The sequence below is a fragment of the Leguminivora glycinivorella genome, chromosome 6 (assembly GCF_023078275.1).
Source record: "Leguminivora glycinivorella isolate SPB_JAAS2020 chromosome 6, LegGlyc_1.1, whole genome shotgun sequence".
Classification (NCBI taxonomy): Eukaryota; Metazoa; Arthropoda; class Insecta; order Lepidoptera; family Tortricidae; genus Leguminivora; species Leguminivora glycinivorella.
The window spans coordinates 1,530,168-1,551,176 of NC_062976.1; the positions used below are offsets into that span (position 1 = coordinate 1,530,168).

Below are 21,009 nucleotides of genomic sequence, written 5' to 3' on the forward strand. Positions count from 1 at the left end.
CATTTTCGTTGGTGCAAGTGGCCCTTATTAGAGTATCCTCAAGAACCCGCCTGTGGGTTTGTTCAGTCGACTACAAAGAGATGTATCCATTTTTTCACCTTATTACAATGCAATAAGGTGAAAAAGTGTATACATCTCTTTGTAGTCGACCGTTCACCACAATGCGCACTGACTATTGACACTGACCATTATGTGCCTATTTCAGGCAGGCAAGCATGGTCGCGCGATAAGCATGGCCCGTTTCTCGAAAGGTATTACAAGCCTTGTATTGTCAAGTGTGTTTCCATGACAACCCATACGATTTGACAGTTCGCGCACTTGTAATACAAGGCTTGTACCTTTCGAGAAACGGATCCCTTATCGCACTATTTGTAATTGTGCGATAGGGACGGCCTGACGTTTTTATCATTTATCGCGCGACCATGCTTTATATATGCCTGGATTTATAAGTAACAATGTTACTCAATCTCAATATTTACTTATTCCTGTTCAGGCAATGGACGGCGAAGGATGACTGTCGATGTCGGGCAACAACAGTCATCATTATCCTCCTTGCGTTATCCCGGCATTCGCCGCGGCTCATGGGAGCCTGGGGTCCGCTTTGACAACTATCCCAAGATTTGACATAGGCACTAGTTTTACGAAAGCGACTGCCATCTGACCTTCCAACCTGAAGGGTAACTAGGCCTTATTGGAATAAGTCCTTTCCTCACGATGTTTTCCTTCACCGAAAAGCGATTGGCAAATATCAAATGACACTTCACACAAGTTTCGAAAAACAATAGTCACTATTGCAAAATAGGCCCATGGTAAGCCCTCGTAAACTTTGTTCAGATGCCGGAAAACCCGCTAGGCGGGTTCTCGGCAACAAGCGGGGGGTTATACATTGCAACTGGTTTCTTAAATAGTGCGCCATTTCTTGTCTCTTACGGAATGTGTTAATATTGGTAAGCAATAGCTAGAAAATATTTGTATTGTATTTGAAGAGAGTAACTTCTGATGTAGAGGTATGAACTAAATTATTTTTAGCTACTGGTATGTGGTTATATGATTGGTAAAAAAAACATAGTAGTCATCAACTTAAAATAGATTATATTACAAATATCAAGCTAAATTATACATTTTCTTAAATTACATATACATTCTCTTTAAAGTCAACCTGTGAAATAACCAATTGGAATTTTTAAAGAAACAAAATAGTCAAGTCATGTTTTTAACTACTGAGTGATATCAAACTAAAGAGTCAAGGAATCTAAAATGTACATGTAGGTACTCTAATCTAAATGAAAGAACCTACATTGAAATACGGATATGAAACAGACTAAAAAACAGAAATACCATTTTTACTTTTACTCCTTACATAGCGGTGCAGTGGTGTCAGAATGAAAAATAATGTTTCTTATAGTTGGACATGACTAAATCAAACCCAAAACCTTAGAGATTGATATAAGGAAGTCTCTCCATGCCTGAAGGATTTCGTATAATCCAGACATGGACATCTTAGCAATCAGATTTATTTATTTGTGTGGCTTAATTGTTCAGTCGTTTATAATTCCAGAAAACGACTGAGGTGCTGTGAGGTTGCTTAGATCAATCAGAGGATGGCTAGGGTGAACTGTTTTCCATCTAATTTACATGTCTGACTTCATTTTATAAGGCAAATTGCTCACCCCTTTTGAGCTCTGTAGGCCTAGCTCATGATGGCCGCGGGAGTATGTCGCCGCGAGATAGACTACCCGTCCTTATGTCATTAATACAGTTAGAAGAAGACGTGGCATCTATCTCGCGGCGACATACTCCCGCGGCCATCATGTGCTAGGCCTACAGGTAACAATATATTCTTTACAGCCAGCACTTCAAATCTTAGCCCTTGGTTGAGTTAGATGTTAACACGTACACTGTGGTAGGGGTCTTCAGACCTCTTACAAAGTATGGTTAATTACGAGTTACGTTAACCTCTCCTATGCTGGAACGTGGATCCGCATACGAGGAAACCATATGAAAAAATAATCGCAGCATACTAGAAGTTAATTGCCGCAGCGAAGGTGTTAAATGTCTTAATTAAATTTACATGATCTGTCTTGGCTATGGTACCTGCAACAATGAAAAATAAAATATTAGAAATCTAATTTACCTGTCTTTTATCATCTTATAATGTAAGTCCTGGCGTACTTGCCCCATGTGTCTTGTGAGGACAAATTTGTTCAACATTATATATGCTTAGTATTAGTATGTAGTTGTAGGGTAGGTCCATATTTAGAATCTCGAATAACACAGTTACATACTAAATACAATGTAACTGTGTTACTTGAGTTTCTTTATACATTGTCTAGAATGTTTTTATAGCCAGGCAAAAAGAGGCATGGTAGGTACTGTAAAGGAAGTTGTATATATAACCATTTTCTAATCAGTCTTACGAAAGAACAAGTTAGTAGACTTACTAAGCTTTCTGCTTGTAAATGGCTCCCGTGATAGTCCCATGTCGCTGTATGAGGCACTGTTTAGTGTCAGTCTCCAGGCAGACGGTGGGTGGCTTCAGGTTCGGCTGTATCTTGCAGGCCTGCTCCGATATCGCTACGACTACGCCCGCTGAATCAACGTGCGCTGCACCCTTCGACGCCAAACAGAGCCCTTGGTGGTCCGCTACTAGGCAACCATTCACGTTCGGCGTGGACATTATCTCTTCGATTACTCGGTCTAATTCCTTCTCCATGATTATAGTTAATCCTGAGTATCAAACAAAATAACCGTGATGATTGAACAAAAACATACACGAGAAACAAAAAATGTCACCTTGACGTTACTGACATTTTTGAGAACGTTCTGAAGCTTGTCTACGAAAACAATTTTAATCAAATGTAATCAAAATGTAATTCATTAAATTCAAATTATAAGTGTACAGCTACACCACAACAAGCTATTATATATTTTTAGTATTAAATAACAATTATTGTTTGGTAATTTATCCATATTTCAGATTTTTATAATTTGCAATGCTTAAGCTATTTTTTTATTTCTAAAACACTAAGAAGTATCTGAACTGCTTTAATTTCCGTCACTGTCACTCTCACAGCACAGCTGTCAATTCGAAGATAATAAAAATCCGATTTTCAATCAATCTCGGTTTACGGCAGTCACATGCTAACAACTTAATATTTACCAGTTTATAATGTGAGAATATTGTTCCATGTTTACGTGCAACTTATTTTGATGGGTGAGCGACTGCAACCTGAAGATATGGCGACCACGAGCACGGCGGTAGCGACCGTCTCATCTCAGATCCAAGAGGTACTTGTCTACTGTTTACTCATGTATGTGACGAGATAACAGTGCGTTAGTTTTAGTGTTAATTTGCATTCGATTGCGACAGCATAAAATAATGGGTGTATTTAAAAGAATTTTGATTCCGTCGAAGCAGTTTTGCGTATCAACGGCGGATTATTCGACGAAATTACCAGGGCTTTTGAGCGATGTGAGCGTGTTGGATTTGACCAGGATCGTGGCGGGGCCGTTCTGTACTATGACCCTGGGGGATCTGGGGGCGAATGTGATTAAGGTGGAGAGTAGGGATGGGGATGAGAGCAGGAAGTGGGGCCCCCCCTTCACGAAGGGTGACAGTAACAAGGACTCGTTCTATTATTTAGCAGTGAACAGGAATAAGAAGAGTATTTGCTTGGATTTGAAGTCTCAGGAAGGTAAGCTGTTTTTGATAATTTTAATTTTATATTAGTAACAAGAAATTAACAATATTAATCTTGCTTTTACATATATTCCTGACTTGAAAATTGATAATAAGGTTGCTATGCCCAGACAGATCTTTTGAACCTGCATTTTTACTCAGTGCCACATTTCATATTTTTACTTGTACTTTTCAACACTTTTTCTACAAGTTGCCATTTCCAATACCAAATAAATCTACCTGGTAGATTCTTGGCAGTGAATGTGTTAGCAGCTATTTTACTTGTGTGAAAACTGTGCATTTGTTGAAGAAAAGTTTTATAACAAAAGCAGTCAAAAAGTAAAATGTTCAATAAACATCTTATTTTATCAAAAACACTTAACTAAAGATCTTATAAACAGAAAGTGAATGATATATGTTATCAAAGATTATGTAACTTTGATAAAACATCTAAGATCACACTCAAGATAAACATTGATGATATTTAAGTAACTTTCAGTTTTTATTACTATAAGGTTTCACAAAAATAATAGGAAATTCATGAAATGGAAAGTCTCCATAGAACTCCACATGTTTAAAGTCACATACAGGTCAAACGCGATTAATTAACATTAATTTACCTTTTTTCAAATGTCTACGTCATCATTTTAGAAAGTTTCCGTTGACACATCTTTTGTTGTTGACTTTGCTGGGATGAAATTGTTATTTAAGATGTTTATTATTATATTCTTATTGCGAGAATGTATTTAAAATAAATACAATTCAAGAATATTTTAATTTTTAATTTTCAGGGAAAAATGTGATATATGATTTAGCCGAGAAGTGTGATGTGATGGTGGAAAACTTCCTGCCGGGAAAGCTGGATAAGATGCAGGTGGGGTATGAGAGGCTCAGCCAGATCAACCCCAGGCTGATATACTGTGCCATCACTGGCTTCGGGCCCACGGGGCCTTACGCTAACAAACCAGGGTAAGAATTGATATTCGATTTTTATATCAATAACAAAAAGGATATTCCAGGCAAGACTTACACTTGAGGTCTTTATCTCATGAAGACATGATTTTGTAAATATTAATTCGCCTTTTATTGTATTTTTATGATTTTTAACCCCCGACGCAAAAACGACGTGTCTGTCTGTCTGTTTGTCTGTCTGTCTGTCTGTGGCATCGTAGCTCCCGAACGGATGAACCGATTTAGATTTAGTTTTTTTTGTCTGAGAGCTGAGTTAGTCGGGAGTGTTCATAGCCAATCTCATCAATCTTTACACTTGTGCTACCAAATCTTACCAGAAACGTAACAATTTTTGCATTCCTTTTTTATTTTCTCACCTTTTTAGTCTATATCAAAATTTTTGCCGTTTTCAAGAAAATAGTACCATATTCTCAATTAAGCATAAGACTACTCCAACAGGTAAATAAAAACCTGACCAAATTTCTTCCTTATGGTACGTTACAATGTGTTAATTATTACTTGAAAGTTACATTTAAGAGTATGTTTTGTCAATAGAGTACCTAATTGCTATCCCTTTCTTTCCTAAGTCATATGATTTGCTGGTGTATCACCCTTATCCGCTTGGCTCAGGTATTTGACTCTAAGTTTCAAAATACTGCCTTTTTTGTCTGATTGATCAAAATTACATTTCCTAATATTCATTTACAGTTACATTTCCTAATATTCATTTACAGTCACAGGCATAAATATGTAATGATTTCTGTACTTTGTCACTTTAACGCCTTGTTTGAAATGTCATACGAAATTGTCAAACGACTAACAGTGACAAGGTACAGAAATCATCACTTATTTATGCCGGGAACTGTACAAGTAGTTAATATCCTTTCAGTTACGACGTAGTAGCCGCAGCCATGGGCGGCCTAGTCAACGCGACGGGCGAACGCCACGGCCGTCCCGCGAAGCCCGGAGTCGCCATCACAGACCTCACCACGGGCTTACACGCCTTCGGAGCCATCATGGCTGCCCTCTACCACCGACAGAACACCGGACAGGGTCAAAAGATAGACTGCAATCTACTGTCCACTCAAATATCGAGCATGATCAACTTAGCTAGCGTTTACTTAAACTGTGGCATAGAAGTGCAAAGATGGGGTACTGCTCATGCGAACCTAGTACCGTACCAAGCGTTTGAAACTAAAGACGGAGAGTTAGTCATTGGTATAGGATCTAATGCACAATTCGCAAACTTTTGTAAAATTATTAAAAGGGAAGAATTGATAAATGATGAGCGTTTCAAAGATAATTCAGATAGAGTGAAGAATAGAGATGAGATTATTAGGATTTTAAGTGAAGTTATAAGAACTAAGACTAGTAAGGAATGGACGGAATTGTTCAAAAACGCTTCGTTTCCGAACGGTCCTGTTAACAAGATGAAAGATGTCTTTGAGGATGAACATGTCAAAGCGATACAACTAGTCAAGGAGTTGCCTCACCCTGTGGTTGGGTCGGTAAAGCTGGTGGGGCCGCCAACGGTATACAGTGCTGGTGGGAACCATGCTAGGACAGCCCCGCCCACGCTCGGGGAGCATACTAGGGAAATATTATCGGAGTTCCTTGGGTATGATGATGGGAAGATTGATGGATTGTATGACGCTAAAGTTGTGCGATGATGGACGTTGAATTATATTGACGAAAAAATTTTTTTAATTATAAATAACTTTTACAATGATAACATGTTTTAATTAATTCCTTACAGTCTTTATAAAATAGGCCTCAAATTCAAATGCATATGCGGCGTTCTCAAGAAACAGGTACCATTGTTACTTAAACACGAAGTCGCTTAACGGGTTACTTTACAAATTTTCGAGCAAATTTCATCCTTATGATAAGCTACAATAGTACCTTTTAGTTGAAGAACGTTATAAATCTTGATGAAAATGTATCTTTCGCAACTTATCTTGAATCTCACTATCTTGAAATGTGAAAAACAATCTAAATAAGAAATAGTTCTTCAAACATCATTACTTGTGGTCTTGATAACGTACATTTAAATTGTATTAAATTTAAACCCTAAAGCTTTAAAACGTAAGACTACATTTTGTTAACTCGACGCTATTATGGAAGCAACTACTGTCATATTTGTCACTACTTTTAAAAAATCTCGTATCTCACGCTGTTCCTCAAAGTTAAAACGCAGTAAGTCTATATTTTAATTTTATATTTTAATTTAATTTAATTTATTTTTGTTATTATTGTGACTAATATAGAGTAGGGATAGTTGTTTAAGTTTACTAACAAATTTATGGGATCACGCCTGAAATAAATTTTTTTTCATTTTTCATTTTTTCATTTTTCATTTCATTTCATTTTCATTTCATTTCATATATGCATTCCATACATACTTACTACAATTTTCTTTTTATTGACAGACGAGGATACAAGTTTTTTTTAAAGTAGTGACGATATAAAACGATATGTTATCGTACTTGTATGTAGAAATAGTATTACTTTTACTTTCTTACATTTAGATAAGATAAGAATACAATACACCTTTGAAAAGTAAACCTCGTTTGAATTCAATTTATTTTAGTATCGGTTAGTTCAGTTCAGTGTATTTTGATAGACTTCTCATTTCTTATTAGACTTTATCTTTGATTCCACATAAATAACGCCATGATAATGAAAATAGTAATTTGTAAAACTATTAAAGAGTCATATAAATCTCTTTATCAAGAATTTGTGATTAATTTATTAGCATTTCATATTGTCGAGTAGTCGGGATCTGACGTCTTTGCTGAGACAAAAATAATTCAGCTTCTATGTCGTCCAGGATCTTGTTTCTTACTTATGGCAGGAAAGAGTTTACTGTAAGTAATAATTATGATCACCTCTAGAGTAGACAGTATACAACGTGTTTCCGGTATCACTCAAAACCTCAGACACCCCAACTGATTTTTATTTTTTTAAACTCATCTAGAGTATTCATCTTTTAATCTGATCGTTACTTTTTTTTAATTGAATTTTTAATTTTCTGTACAGCTCTACTTGACTTTTAGCTCTACACTCAATAAAATAATTGCTAACTACCATCATAAACCATAAGACTATTTATTTGTGTACGTTACTGCAACGACATAAGGTTTACCAATAGACAGCTAAGATGTCACTGTAAAACACTTTAAAGCTTTGTCACAGTAAACTTCAAATTGGACAGGTAATCGCAGTAAGCAAATTTAAACCCAATATTCAAAATGACAAGGTTGTAATTAGGTACGAGTTCAATTTGTTATGACTTATGATAAACATTAAGATTAAACTGACAAACAACGTCAAACTAGTAGCGGAAAAAATAATATAACAGCCAGTATTAATACCCCTAAATACTGAAAAAGGTAAACCAACCTCTAGCAATGCGATATACACAATGTTGTATTACGAGTACAATAGAATGGGCACGTAAAAAATAACTAATAATACTAATTTAAATAAAAATATTACCCCCATCAAGATACAGCTCAATCGATTCTACTCTCGATTCTGAACAAACTGTTTTCAGGTTTTTAGTGTTAAGTGAAACACGGTGTATAGAACATACCCCTAATACGCGTACAAGCACAACGGCACGTAAGTTTAGCGCTTACCGTTATTGCGCAAAGTCAAAAACAGGTCACAGGGGATAGGCTACTTGCCTCCTAGTCAAATCAGCTTCTTTTTAAGAACCGTCAAAACGAATTTGAACGTCTTGCTAAGATATCCGATATCGGATGTGGGACCGATATCCCATACATTACAGACGCCATCTTGGATTTTACCATGGAAATCCTTCCGACTTCCGATATCGGATCGGATAGTGTGAAAACGGACTAATATGGAATTTATTTTTAATTCCAAGGGATTGTTAAAAAAGTGACCATATTATCAGCCCGTTTTCTTACATAGTAGTATTTCCCTTTCGTCCTAAGCGCCTCGTGCGAATTCGCAGCATATCTACCAAGTAAGGATGGAGACCGGCCGTGCGTCTAAGAGTCCGATGGTAGAATGGGGACGGTGGAATAAGCTCGTGTAGCTCTTGAGCACACTCCCCGAAGTGCAACCTGTAAAACACCGACAGACTGGCGTCTTTCCGCCGATGGGCCAAAGAATTACACTTTTCTTAGCATTTATGGTAGAGATGGGCCGAATATGGACTTTGCCGAATACAAACATTCGGCCGAATATTCGGTTACGCCATATTTTGTAAGGGGATTCATTAAAACGATTAAATGATTGATAATCCTTAGGTACATATTTTACTACAACTATGTTTTTATGATTTTGTGGATAACTAAAACTTAGTTAAAACAACTGAATTCTTCTCAACTCATAAACTACGGGTTTTTAACTTTTTTTAAAAACAATTGTATTTACATTTTGACGCATAGGTTTCTCTTAGAACAAATTAAATTATTCTCATTTGAAAATATTTTAATTTGTATTTTAATTTGTTTTTTTTTTGTTCTAAGATTTGCACGGCAGCGCCATCTCTCTTCGCTAGCTCGTAATCACATGTGTTGATTCAGTTAGGAGGTCGAACTAGTTTCGGTTCTACCTCAGAGGTGGCGGGGGGCGCTAAGCCTTCGGTAATTGTGTCATATACTTGGAAATTTCGACCCTTGCTTTCGTGATCCGATGGCCGAGTGGTTTTACAGGCATCCGTCCGGTTAACGGAGTACGCTGGTTCGATTCCAGCTCGGAACACTTGGAGGCCTTGGTCACTTTTTCTTTGTATATGACATTTATTTAATGTGCATAGGTTTCTCTTTTTTTGCAGTTCCTTAAAAAGCTACTATTAAAATAAGAGCTTATTATCCAATGGAGTACGTAAGATCTTCATTAGTTATTTTCTTTGTTTATTCGGTAAATATTCGGCAATGCAACCGAATAATTCGGCCGAATACGAACAATTAAAAACTTGCCGAATATACCGAATATTCGGCCCATCTCTAATTTATGACAACTCACTGTTCACTGTTCCTCCACACTTTAAAACAAAGTTTTTCTCTCAGCCCGCAGAGCCAGTAGCGGTGATAACCCTCCGGCCCCGCAAGTCGCGCAAGAAGGTCGTCTGGACGGACGACACCGTTGACAATGAGCACATGAACAAGAAGAAGTCCAAATGTAAGTGTTATGCTCTCTGGACAGCCTTGTCCACACAGAGCGAAGCAGGTTGCGAGGCAATGTTCGGTGAAGAAGTGCCTCGACCGAGGCAAGTCTATATTGAACAATTTTCAGCAGATTTTTTCAATTTTGGAATACAATTTATCTTTTTAACCCCCGACGCAAAAACGACGGGGTGTTATAAATTTGACGTGTCTGTCTGTGTGTGTGTCTGTTTGTGGCATCGTAGCTCCCGAACGGATGAACCGATTTGGATTTAGTTTTTTTTGTCTGAAAGCTGAGTAAGTCGGGAGTGTTCTTAGCCATGTTTCATGAAAATCGGTCTACTATGTCGCGGTCGGGGGTTTTTTCAAAATCTTAATTTTGTGGTTATTATTTGGGCTTACTCTTGGCCACAGACATGGCCTACGATAGAGTGAGTTCGCCCAGAAGATGCCTGTTCAATTATTCATCCTTGATTTGAAGGTTGCCGGGTTAGTGTATCCCATAAATTTAAGCCGCCATCTTTGATTTTTGCCTTTGAAATACTTCCGATCGATATCGGATCGGATAATGTGAAAACGCGCTTATATGCATGTGCAATTTAGAATATCTAATACAATTTTGATTCGTTTCTCATCTTAGTACAGTCAGCCAAAAAAATGGTTTACCACTTTTCGGCCTTAAGTATGAGTTTAAATGAGTCGAAAAGACCACTCTCTTAGCTGACCGTACTTAAAGGTGCGTTCAGTCTAAACAACGTCCCGCAAACGCGTCTATTTGCAAATATTCACAGGAACAGACGAACATATTTAAAGCCCTCAAAGTTCTCGTAGAATTATCTCAATGTTTATTCCAGGTTGCTGCATTTACGAGAAGCCGAAGGCTTTCGGCGAATCAGATTCGGAAGACAGTGACGATGAGTGCGAGCACTGCTTCGGCCACGTCGAGAAACGGCACAAGCAAGCGGGCGGCAGCACAGTCACTACGGATGAACAGGTTTGTGTATATCGATGAATGCGAGCACTGCTTCGGCCACGTCGAGAAACGGCACAAGCAAGCGGGCGGCATCGGCAGCACAGTCACTACGGACGAGCAGGTTTGTGTATATCGATGAGTGCGAGCACTGCTTCGGCCACGTCGAGAAACGGCACAAGCAAGCGGGCGGCATCGGCAGCACAGTCACTACGGACGAGCAGGTTTGTGTATATCGATGAGTGCGAGCACTGCTTCGGCCACGTCGAGAAACGGCACAAGCAAGCGGGCGGCAGCACAGTCACTACGGACGAACAGGTTTGTGTATATCGATGAGTGCGAGCACTGCTTCGGCCACGTCGAGAAACGGCACAAGCAAGCGGGCGGCATCGGCAGCACAGTCACTACGGACGAGCAGGTTTGTGTATATCGATGAGTGCGAGCACTGCTTCGGCCACGTCGAGAAACGGCACAAGCAAGCGGGCGGCAGCACAGTCACTACGGACGAACAGGTTTGTGTATAACATTTTCAGAATTTGGGATCCCCCAAAATGAGGAGCCACACTGACATTTTATCCCGCCAGGTGGAGCCTGTGTATGTGCCTAGGCATGTCATTGTCATTCACATGTGAGAGAGATAAAAAAATAACATCTTATCGCTCTCACGTATGAAATTATCTGTGCAATGGACTAATAAGGTGGCACCTTTGAGTTTGCCTCCTCATTAGCGTAAGTTGTTAATAAAACCGGCCAAGAGCGTGTCGGGCCACGCTCAGTGTAGGGTTCCGTAGTTTTTCGTATTTTTCTCAAAAACTACTGAACCTATCAAGTTCAAAACAATTTTCCTAGAAAGTCTTTATAAAGTTCTACTTTTATGATTTTTTTCATATTTTTTAAACATATGGTTCAAAAGTTAGAGGGGGGGGACGCACTTTTTTTCCTTTAGGAGCGATTATTTCCGAAAATATTAATATTATCAAAAAACGATCTTAGTAAACCCTTATTCATTTTTAAATACCTATCCAACAATATATCACACATTGGGGTTGGAATGAAAAAAAAATATCAGCCCCCACTTTACATGTAGGGGGGGTACCCTAATAAAACATTTTTTTCCATTTTTTATTTTTGCACTTTGTTGGCGTGATTGATATACATATTGGTACCAAATTTCAGCTTTCTAGTGCTTACGGTTACTGAGATTATCCGCGGACGACGGACGGACGGACGGACGGACGGACGGACGGACGGACGGACGGACGGACAGACAGACATGGCGAAACTATAAGGGTTCCTAGTTGACTACGGAACCCTAAAAATTAACTCGCTGTCAGTTTTGTCACGACAATTAAGCATATGTACGGAACCCTTGCAACGCGAGTACAACTCGCACTTGACCGGTTTTTAACACGCTTTTATTAGGTCGTCGTGTATGTAACTAACTATGTAATGGAATCTGCGGAGGCTAATTTAACCATCTTCCAAGGATCGTAGCGTAATGAAAATTGGCAGCTGTATGTAGTTCTGATGACAATACAATAATATAATACTGTTGAACTGATCTGATGATGGAGCCGGAAGATATGAACTGGAACTACATGATGGAACATCGTATCATAGCCGTTTTTGGGTTTCTTAGAAAAGTCTTGTAATGAACTTTGACTACAATTAGGTTTCAAGGTCTGATGATGAAGCCGAAAGATATGAACTGGAACTACATGATGGAACATCGTATCATAGCTGTTTTTGGGTTTCTTAGAAAAGTCTTGTAATGAACTTTGACTACGATTAGGTTTCAAGGTCTGATGATGGAGCCGGAAGATATGAACTGGAACTACATGATGGAACATCGTATCATAGCTGTTTTTGGGCTTCTTAGGAAAGTCTTGTAATGAACTTTGACTACAATTAGGTTTCAAGGTCTGATGATGGAGCCGGAAGATATGAGCTGGAACTACATGATGGAACATCGTATCATAGCTGTTTTTGGGCTTCTTAGAAAAGTCTTGTAATGAACTTTGACTACGATTAGGTTTCAAGGTCTGATGATGGAGCCGGAAGATATGAACTGGAACTACATGATGGAACATCGTATCATAGCTGTTTTTGGGCTTCTTAGAAAAGTCTTGCAATGAACTTTGACTACGATTAGGTTTCAAGGTCTGATGATGTAGCCGGAAGATATGAACTGGAACTACATGATGGAACATCGTATCATAGCTGTTTTTGGGCTTCTTAGAAAAGTCTTGTAATGAACTATGACTACGATGAGGTTTCAAGGCCTGATGATGGTGCCGGAAGATAAGAACAGAAAAAAAGGGGGGGCTCGAGGGGGGAAGCCCCCCCGCATAAAAGAAAGATCAACGTTGTATTTAAAATAAGTTCGGTTAGCGTTTTCTTGTGACCTTTAAGAGCAAACAAAGGGGGGCTCGGGGGGCGAAGCCCCCGCATGAAAAAAAGATCAACGTAGTATTTAAGACAAGTTGGGTTAGCGTTTTCTTGTGACCTTTAAGAGCAAACAAAGGGGGGCTCGGGGGGCGAAGCCCCCCGCATAAAAGAAAGATTAACGTAGTATTTAAAATAAGTTGGGTTAGCGTTTTCTTGTGACCTTTCAGAGCAAATAAAGGGGGGCTCGGGGGGCGAAGCCCCCGCATAAAAGTAAGATCAACGTTGTATTTAAAATAAGTTGGGTTAAGGTTTTCTTGTGATCCTTAAGAGTAAAGAAAAGGGGGGCTCGGGGGGCGAAGCCCCCCGCATAAAAGAAAGATCAACGTAGTATTAAGAATAAGTTGGGTTAGCGTTTTCTTGTGACCTTTAAGAGCAAACAAAGGGGGGCTCGGGGGGCGAAGCCCCCCGCATGAAAGAAAGGTCAACGTAGTATTTAAGATAAGTTGGGTTAGCGTTTTCTTGTGACCTTTAAGAGCAAACAAAGGGGGCTCGGGGGGCGAAGCCCCCCGCATAAAAGAAAGATAAACGTAGTATTTAGAATAAGTTGAGTTAGCGTTTTCTTGTGACCTTTAAGAGCAAACAAAGGGGGGCTCGGGGGGCGAAGCCCCCCGCATGAAAGAAAGATCAACGTTGTATTTAAAATAAGCCCCCCGCATATAAGAAATATTAACGTGGTATTTAAAATAAGTTGGGGTAGCGTTTTCTTGTGACCTTTCAGAGCAAACAAAGGGGGGCTCGGGGGGGCGAAGCCCCCCGCATGAAAGAAAGGTCAACGTAGTATTTAAGATAAGTTGGGTTAGCGTTTTCTTGTGACCTTTAAGAGCAAACAAAGGGGGGCTCGGGGGGCGAAGCCCCCGCATAAAATAAAGATTAACGTAGTATTTAAAATAAGTTGGGTTAATAAATAATAAATAATGTGATGTTCGAAACGTCGGGCCTAATATAAATGTAAGTGTTTACGCGTTTAAGTCCCGTTTTGTTCTAAAATTATGAGTGCAAATCGTGTTAGTCTAAATCAATATAAGTTGGGTTAGCGTTTTCTTGTGACCTTTCAGAGCAAACAAAGGGGGGCTCGGGGGGCGAAGCCCCCCGCATGAAAGAAAGATCAACGTAGTATTTAAGATAAGTTGGGTTAGCGTTTCCTTGTGACCTTTAAGAGCAAACAAAGGGGGGCTCGGGGGGCGAAGCCCCCCGCATTAAAAAAAGATTAACGTAGTATTTAAAATAAGTTGGGTTAGCGTTTTCTTGTGACCTTTCAGAGCAAACAAAGGGGGGCTCGGGGGGCGAAGCCCCCGCATGAAAGAAAGATCAACGTAGTATTTAAGATAAGTTGGGTTAGCGTTTCCTTATGACCTTTAAGAGCAAACAATGGGGGGCTCGGGGGGCGAAGCCCTGCAAAGCGAAGCGCTGCAAAAAAGAAAGATCAACGTTGTATTTAAAATAAGTTGGGTTAAGGTTTTCTTGTGATCCTTAAGAGTAAAGAAAAGGGGGGCTCGGGGAGCGAAGCCCCCCGCATGAAAGAAAGATCACCGTAGTATTTAGAATAAGTTGGGTTAGCGTTTTCTTGTGACCTTTAAGAGTAAACAAAGAGGGGCTCGGGGGCCGAAGCCCCCCGCATAAAAGAAAGATCAACGTAGTATTTAAGATAAGTTGGGTTAGCGTTTTCTTGTGACCTTTAAGAGCAAACAAAGGGGGGCTCGGGGGGCGAAGCCCCCCGCATAAAAGAAAGATTAACGTAGTATTTAAAATAAGTTGGGTTAGCGTTTTCTTGTGACCTTTCAGAGCAAACAAAGAGGGGCTCGGGGGGCGATGCCCCCCGCATAAAAGGATCAACGGTGTATTTAAAATAAGTTGGGTTAAGGTTTTCTTGTGATGCTTAAGAGTAAAGAAAAGGGGGGCTCGGGGGGCGAAGCCCCCCGCATGAAAGAAAGATCAACGTAGTATTTAGAATAAGTTGGGTTAGCGTTTTCTTGTGACCTTTAAGAGCAAACAAAGGGGGGCTCGGGTGGCGAAGCCCCCCGCATGAAAGAAAGATCAACGTAGTATTTAGAATAAGTTGGGTTAGCGTTTTCTTGTGACCTTTAAGAGCAAACAAAGGGGGGCTCGGGAGGCGAAGCCCCCCGCATGAAAGAAAGATCAACGTAGTATTTAGAATAAGTTGGGTTAGCGTTTTCTTGTGACCTTTAAGAGCAAACAAAGGGGGGCTCGGGGGGCGTAGCCCCCCGCATGAAAGAAAAATCAACGTAGTATTTAAGATAAGTTGGGTTAGCGTTTTCTTGTGACCTTTAAGAGCAAGCAAAGGGGGGCTCGGGGGGCGAAGCCCCCGCATGAAAGAAAGATCAACGTAGTATTTAAGATAAGTTGGGTTAGCGTTTCCTTGTGACCTTTAAGAGCAAACAAAGGGGGCTCGGGGGGCGAAGCCCCCGCATAAAAGAAAGATTAACGTAGTATTTAAAATAAGTTGGGTTAGCGATTTCTTGTGACCTTTCAGAGCAAACAAAGGGGGGCTCGGGGGGCGAAGCCCCCCGCATAAAAGAAAGATCAACGTTGTATTTAAAATAAGTTGGGTTAAGGTTTTCTTGTGATCCTTAAGAGTAAAGAAAAGGGGGGCTCGGGGGGCGAAGCCCCCGCATGAAAGAAAGATCAACGTAGTATTTAGAATAAGTTGGGTTAGCGTTTTCTTGTGACCTTTAAGAGCAAACAAAGGAGGGCTCGGGGGGCGAAGCCCCCCGCATAAAAGAAAGATCAACGTTGTATTTAAAATAAGTTGGGTAATGGTTTTCCTGTGACCCTTAAGAGCAAATAAAGGGGGGCTCGGCAAAAAAGAAATACTTAAATTTTGTTTGAATTAGTTGAAATGTGACAATATTTTCTAATCGAGTCAAACAAAATCCCACTAGCTGAGAGCTTCAAAACAATGTATGGCGAAAGTATGTCTCTCTAATGTCTTCAAAAAGTCCGCGATGGCACATGTCTATATTGTGTATCTTTTACGGATAACTTACTAGGTATAAACATTTTTATGATAATACCGTAATAAGAAGGTAGCCGCTAGTTATCCAGAGGCCAAGTGTATAATTTATTATAGTTTTAGTTTTTTTTTAGATGTAATAAATAATATGTAAATGTAACTAACATAGGTTTAAGGTAATGTACACTAACACTATGGATTTTTTCCGAAATAAAAATTATTGAATTGAATTGAATTGAATTATTAAGTAGCAATTAGCAATAAGTACACGTTAAGCCACAAATGGCATGTAAAATCCGCCTACTTGAAATAAATGTATGTATAAATGTTAAAAGTATTTCATTATTAATGACTAAAAAGTATAAAATAAATTAATAGTTTAAAAAACACTATAAAACACGCTTTTATAAATGCACGTAAAAGCCAAAAATAAATTATGGATCGTTCAAGTTGTCTCTATTTGTGAGCTGAAGTTTAAAAACTATGTGCTTTTAATTATAATATTTGATTGTAAAAGCGTGGGGCGCTGGAACAGGAAAGACTTTCTTGTAAACAAATACTAATCCGAACTTCCTGGCGAATGAAGTTGCATAAGAACATAACGTTTACATATGCCGCCTAAGGGTTTCCAAAGAGAACCAAAGATATCTCGTCCACGAACAAGAACTCTGCATCCTGTCACTGTAGACACTTTCCCCTTTTGTACTTTGATTACCGGAAAAAAGCGGCGTTCTAAGTGTCGGTGACTGTCGACTCTCCTCGCTACTAGCGCATATTTTGTCTGAGTTCGACAAACTGGTACCTACTTTGAACACTGACTTTTAATTGATTTGACTGTTTAATGTAGAACCTACTAGTCATGCTGCAACTCCAGTTAGCGCGTCAATCTGTGTAACCTCCTTCCCGTAACATAGCATAATTTGATTTATCAGCAAGTTATACAAAAAGTCTTTCCTGTTCCAGCGCCCCACGCTTTTACAATCAAATATTATAATTAAAAGCACATAGTTTTTAAACTTCAGCTCACAAATAGAGACAACTTGAACGATCCATAATTTATTTTTGGCTTTTACGTGCATTTATAAAAGCGTGTTTTATAGTGTTTTTTAAACTATTAATTTATTTGGTTGTAAATTAAAAGGACAATCGTTGCGTACAGGACGGCGCCACACACACAGAGCCAACGGCCAGCCTCACGCTGCAGCCCGCGCCGGTGCCCGCCCCCGCGCCCGCGGAGCCCGCACCCGCGCCCGCGCCGCACAACTAACGAGTACCACATATCACTACGCCTATACTGTTACTGGAACATTATCGCGAAAAAAGATTCAAATCCTTTTTTTTTCCAAAATAAGTAAATTTAATGTTTTTCCTAGTCAAAATCACGAGCCCTTTCGACCCTACTAGGTAAAAAAAGCGTCCTTAATTTAATTTTTCCACTTCGTTGCCATTTTTCAAACACTTTATACAGCGGTTACAAAGTGGAAAGTTTGCAAAATAATAGAAAATCTTGGGACCATTTTTTTGTCTCTTGTTTTTGTCCTTCTGATTTTTTTTTTTTATAAATGGGCTTACTCTTGACCACAGACTAGCCAAAGGCAACGTGGCCTACGATGGAGTGAGCTCGCCCAGAAGATGCCTGTTCACTCTTGATTTGAAGGTTGCCGGGTTATATGAGGAAAAACATAATATTTACCTACTTTAGAAAAAATATTTTTGGTGATTGTTCTCGCGAGAATGCCCTAGACTATGATGCATTTCAATACTGGGACACAAAACCATGACATTGCAAACAATGTAATATTAATATAATCTAACACGAACGCCAAAAAAGCCTGTCACCTGTTTCACCACTGTGGACTGTGACACTTTGCCGTTCATTACCTGTTCATGATCAACAGAGAAATATCGTCACTACTTTAAAAAAAAACTTGTATCTTCGTCTGTCAATGAAAATAAAATTGTAGTAAGTGTGTATGGAATGCATATAGACTTACTGCGTTTTAACTTTGAGGAACAGCGTGAAATACGAGATTTTTTAAAGTAGTGACGATATTGATGCTGAGTAACAAAGTTATTTATCGACCCGGAAATAGACACAGAATTATCAGCATCAAGTGTCACTAGTGAAATAGTCAATTGATAACGTCATGCTCCACGGCAGCGCCACCTTAGCTTTGATGAACATAAACATATGGGAAAATATCTATATAAAGTCTATAAAATTCTAGACTAGTTTAAAAAATATCTATGTTTCTAGTTTCGTCGTGAGCTCTTATATATTGTGGCGCTGCTGTAGAGCATACTCCACAGCAGCGCCACCATAAAATATCAATTACTGCATATGGTACAGGCACGTATATGGCTTTAAATAATTCTATAACAATTCTATATTGACCTAGCTTACAAAATCCCTACTTTTATTTTGCATTTAGGAAAATACGATGCCACAAACCTTTTGTAAGAAATAATTATCGCAGCGCCTTACTGAAAATCTCGGCAAAATTGTTAGTGTGTTTGCCTTGATTTTTTATTAAGGCGCTGCGATAATTATTTGTTATAAAAGATTTGTGGCATCGTATTTTCCTACATGCAAAATAAAAGTAGGGATTTTGTAAGCTAGGTCAATATAGAATTGTTATAGAATTATTTGAAGCCATATACGTGCCTGTACCATATGCAGTAATTGATATTTTATGGTGGCGCTGCTGTGGAGTATGCTCTACAGCAGCGCCACAATGTATAAGAGCTCACGACGAAACTAGAAACATAGATATTTTTTAACTAGTCTAGAATTTTAAAGACTTTATAAAGATATTTTCCCATATGTTTATGTTCATCAAAGCTAAGGTGGCGCTGCCGTGGAGCATGACGTAATTGATAAAGAGTAAAATGGCCAAACACTATTAACCTTCAAACTAAATAAATTGATGAATTTGATTCCGTTTGATGTTTTAAACTTAGTATTTTCCTCGTGTTGGTATGGTGAAAAATGTTGTTTCTCTCGGTGACAAAATTTGTTTAACCTCCATGCCTTGAAACCGACCCAACGCTAAAGATTCCACTTTTCAACATTGGAATCCTTCGCTCGCTCGGGTATCAATAGGTACTAGCATGAACGGTTAAACAAAAACTTTGTCCCCGTCTATAATAAATAACTATAATCTCTATGTACTTGTCACTTGAATACATGTCAGACCCTTTAGCACAATTTATTATTTATTTTATTTATTATATTTATAAATTGTGCTAGAGGGGCTGCTGTAAAAAAACCAGTCTTAAATGTTATCATAATTTTAATGTTATAAAATAATAAACACTTAAAATTTGATAAGTTCCCGAAAACCGTAGATTAGTGCCTTAAAGTCCATTTTCTCTTATCAACTTCGAAATTTGTTAAAAACATATGAACTTTAAGTTTATATGGCAGAAAGTCTTCTTTGCAATGGCACTCTTAGATAGGTGTTTAAGAATTTTGTTAAGGTTACATTTAAGTAATTCTGTTAAAGCGATAATACTTAATATTCCACGGTACTTATACCGTAACTTATTACTTGGTAATAAATACATGTGAATACATACTGTTTTAGTTTTATTACATACTAGCTTTTGCCCGCGGCTTCGCTCGCGTTAGAAAAAGACAAAAAGTAGCTTATGTCACTCTCCATCCCTTCAACTATCTTCACTTAAAAAATCACGTCAATTCGTCGCTCCGTTTTGCCGTGAAAGACGGACAAACAAACAGACACACACACTTTCCCATTTATAATATTAGTATGTACCTAATAGTATGGATAGTATAGAAGTATAGATTAGTATAGATATCATGAATTTTATCACTGCCTATTGTAATTGATATTACTGTATCATATCAGAGAGCCTTTATAAAATGAGAATCGTTTGCATCTTAGCGAATGAAATTGAAATATACCTATATATTACCAGGGGCGGCTCACTCCGTGATTCTATCGCCGCGCTACAAGTACAATAAATATTTCATTTTCATTTTCATTTTTTTTCATCCTGGCGGCCGCGAGTTCGCGGCCTACTCAGGGGTGGCGCGCGTTCTCACGGAATGCACGTTCGCACTTTCTATTGTTACTTTACGTCGTCAGGTTTTTTAAGCGATGTCCGCGTGTGGAATGGCTAATAATACTTACTTAAATAGACATATATTAAATAAGATAGACCATACCAAACCATAAGACATTCTTACACAGATCTACTTCCCACGGAAAAGTTCAATAAGGCTTGTGATGTTGGAACTTGAACAAAAATATATAAATACAGTATAATTATATAACTAGAAAATACCCAAGACTTGAATATAATAGTATAACATTTTATGTGAGTATTAATTCGTTTGGATCCATTAGTAACCCTATCACCGGACGCCGCGCACGTGCGGCTCGTTTCTTTGTAAGAACTTTGTAGGTATTTAAAAAAAGGCGGCATTTCGTGAACATCAAAGCAGTGGGCCTTCTGTACTTGTACTATTATATATTCTGTGATATTACCACTGACGAATGAGTGTTCCAGGCAGGCAAGCATGGTTGCGCGATAAACGATTAACATCGGGCCGTCCTAGGGTTGCAAAAAACGTTTTTTTTGTAGCTTGAAAAAAAAAACAGTTTTTTATGGAATATGTTTTTTTTTTCTTAGTAAAATTTGCAAAGTGGTTAATACTTTTATACGGTTTTTTAGACTTTATGTTAACTATTAAACGAATTTTAATTTAATAACTTTAATTTCTGCACGGGTAGCATGGTCGCGCGATAGACGATAAAGTATCAGGCCGTCCCTATTGCACTATTAGTAAGTGCGATAGGAACGGCCATATGTTTTATCATTT

General features: G+C 38.7%; 3 protein-coding genes across 7 annotated transcripts; 2 read left to right on the forward strand and 1 right to left on the reverse strand.

The window, feature by feature from the left end:
• Positions 1 to 1,834: 1,834 nt before the first annotated feature.
• LOC125227356 (ragulator complex protein LAMTOR5) lies at positions 1,835 to 3,552 on the reverse strand. 2 transcript variants are annotated; one of them, XM_048131655.1, is made up of 3 exons: positions 3,456 to 3,552; positions 2,442 to 2,727; positions 1,835 to 2,094 (listed from the first exon to the last, which is right to left on the reverse strand). In XM_048131655.1, coding segments are annotated over exons 2-3 (273 nt in total). In that variant the 5' UTR covers positions 2,714 to 2,727; positions 3,456 to 3,552; the 3' UTR covers positions 1,835 to 2,093. The 2 variants fall into 2 exon arrangements, with proteins under 2 accessions (XP_047987612.1, XP_047987611.1); XM_048131654.1 differs by lacking the exon at positions 3,456 to 3,552 and adding an exon at positions 3,161 to 3,293 and having other exon boundaries at positions 1,836 to 2,094.
• LOC125227355 (E3 ubiquitin-protein ligase PPP1R11-like) lies at positions 3,155 to 17,593 on the forward strand. Of its 3 annotated transcripts, none has more exons than XM_048131650.1 (4): positions 3,155 to 3,288; positions 9,676 to 9,787; positions 10,626 to 10,765; positions 17,320 to 17,593. In XM_048131650.1, exons 1-4 carry the CDS (start codon positions 3,211 to 3,213, stop codon positions 17,425 to 17,427), a joined length of 438 nt encoding a protein of 145 aa, XP_047987607.1. In that variant the 5' UTR covers positions 3,155 to 3,210; the 3' UTR covers positions 17,428 to 17,593. The 3 variants fall into 3 exon arrangements, with proteins under 3 accessions (XP_047987607.1, XP_047987608.1, XP_047987610.1); XM_048131651.1 differs by having other exon boundaries at positions 10,626 to 10,758; positions 17,313 to 17,593; XM_048131653.1 differs by lacking the exon at positions 3,155 to 3,288 and adding an exon at positions 7,269 to 7,497.
• Positions 3,521 to 6,359, forward strand: LOC125227354 (succinate--hydroxymethylglutarate CoA-transferase). 2 transcript variants are annotated; one of them, XM_048131649.1, is made up of 3 exons: positions 3,521 to 3,695; positions 4,471 to 4,648; positions 5,520 to 6,359. In XM_048131649.1, exons 1-3 carry the CDS (start codon positions 3,521 to 3,523, stop codon positions 6,298 to 6,300), a joined length of 1,134 nt encoding a protein of 377 aa, XP_047987606.1. In that variant the 3' UTR covers positions 6,301 to 6,359. The 2 variants fall into 2 exon arrangements, with proteins under 2 accessions (XP_047987606.1, XP_047987605.1); XM_048131648.1 differs by lacking the exon at positions 3,521 to 3,695 and adding an exon at positions 4,156 to 4,269.
• Positions 17,594 to 21,009: the final 3,416 nt, after the last annotated feature.

Excerpts from the sequence above, each read along its gene's own strand:
- LOC125227356 (XM_048131655.1), bottom strand. The coding sequence starts at position 2,713 with ATGGAGAAGGAATTAGACCGAGTAATCGAAGAGATAATGTCCACGCCG.
- LOC125227354 (XM_048131649.1), top strand. The coding sequence starts at position 3,521 with ATGACCCTGGGGGATCTGGGGGCGAATGTGATTAAGGTGGAGAGTAGG. Across the intron at positions 3,696-4,470 it reads GGATTTGAAGTCTCAGGAAG|GGAAAAATGTGATATATGAT; the intron begins GTAAGCTGTTTT and ends TTTAATTTTCAG. Across the intron at positions 4,649-5,519 it reads CCTTACGCTAACAAACCAGG|TTACGACGTAGTAGCCGCAG; the intron begins GTAAGAATTGAT and ends ATATCCTTTCAG.
- LOC125227355 (XM_048131650.1), top strand. The coding sequence starts at position 3,211 with ATGGGTGAGCGACTGCAACCTGAAGATATGGCGACCACGAGCACGGCG. Across the intron at positions 9,788-10,625 it reads GAACAAGAAGAAGTCCAAAT|GTTGCTGCATTTACGAGAAG; the intron begins GTAAGTGTTATG and ends TGTTTATTCCAG. Across the intron at positions 10,766-17,319 it reads CAGTCACTACGGATGAACAG|GACGGCGCCACACACACAGA; the intron begins GTTTGTGTATAT and ends CGTTGCGTACAG.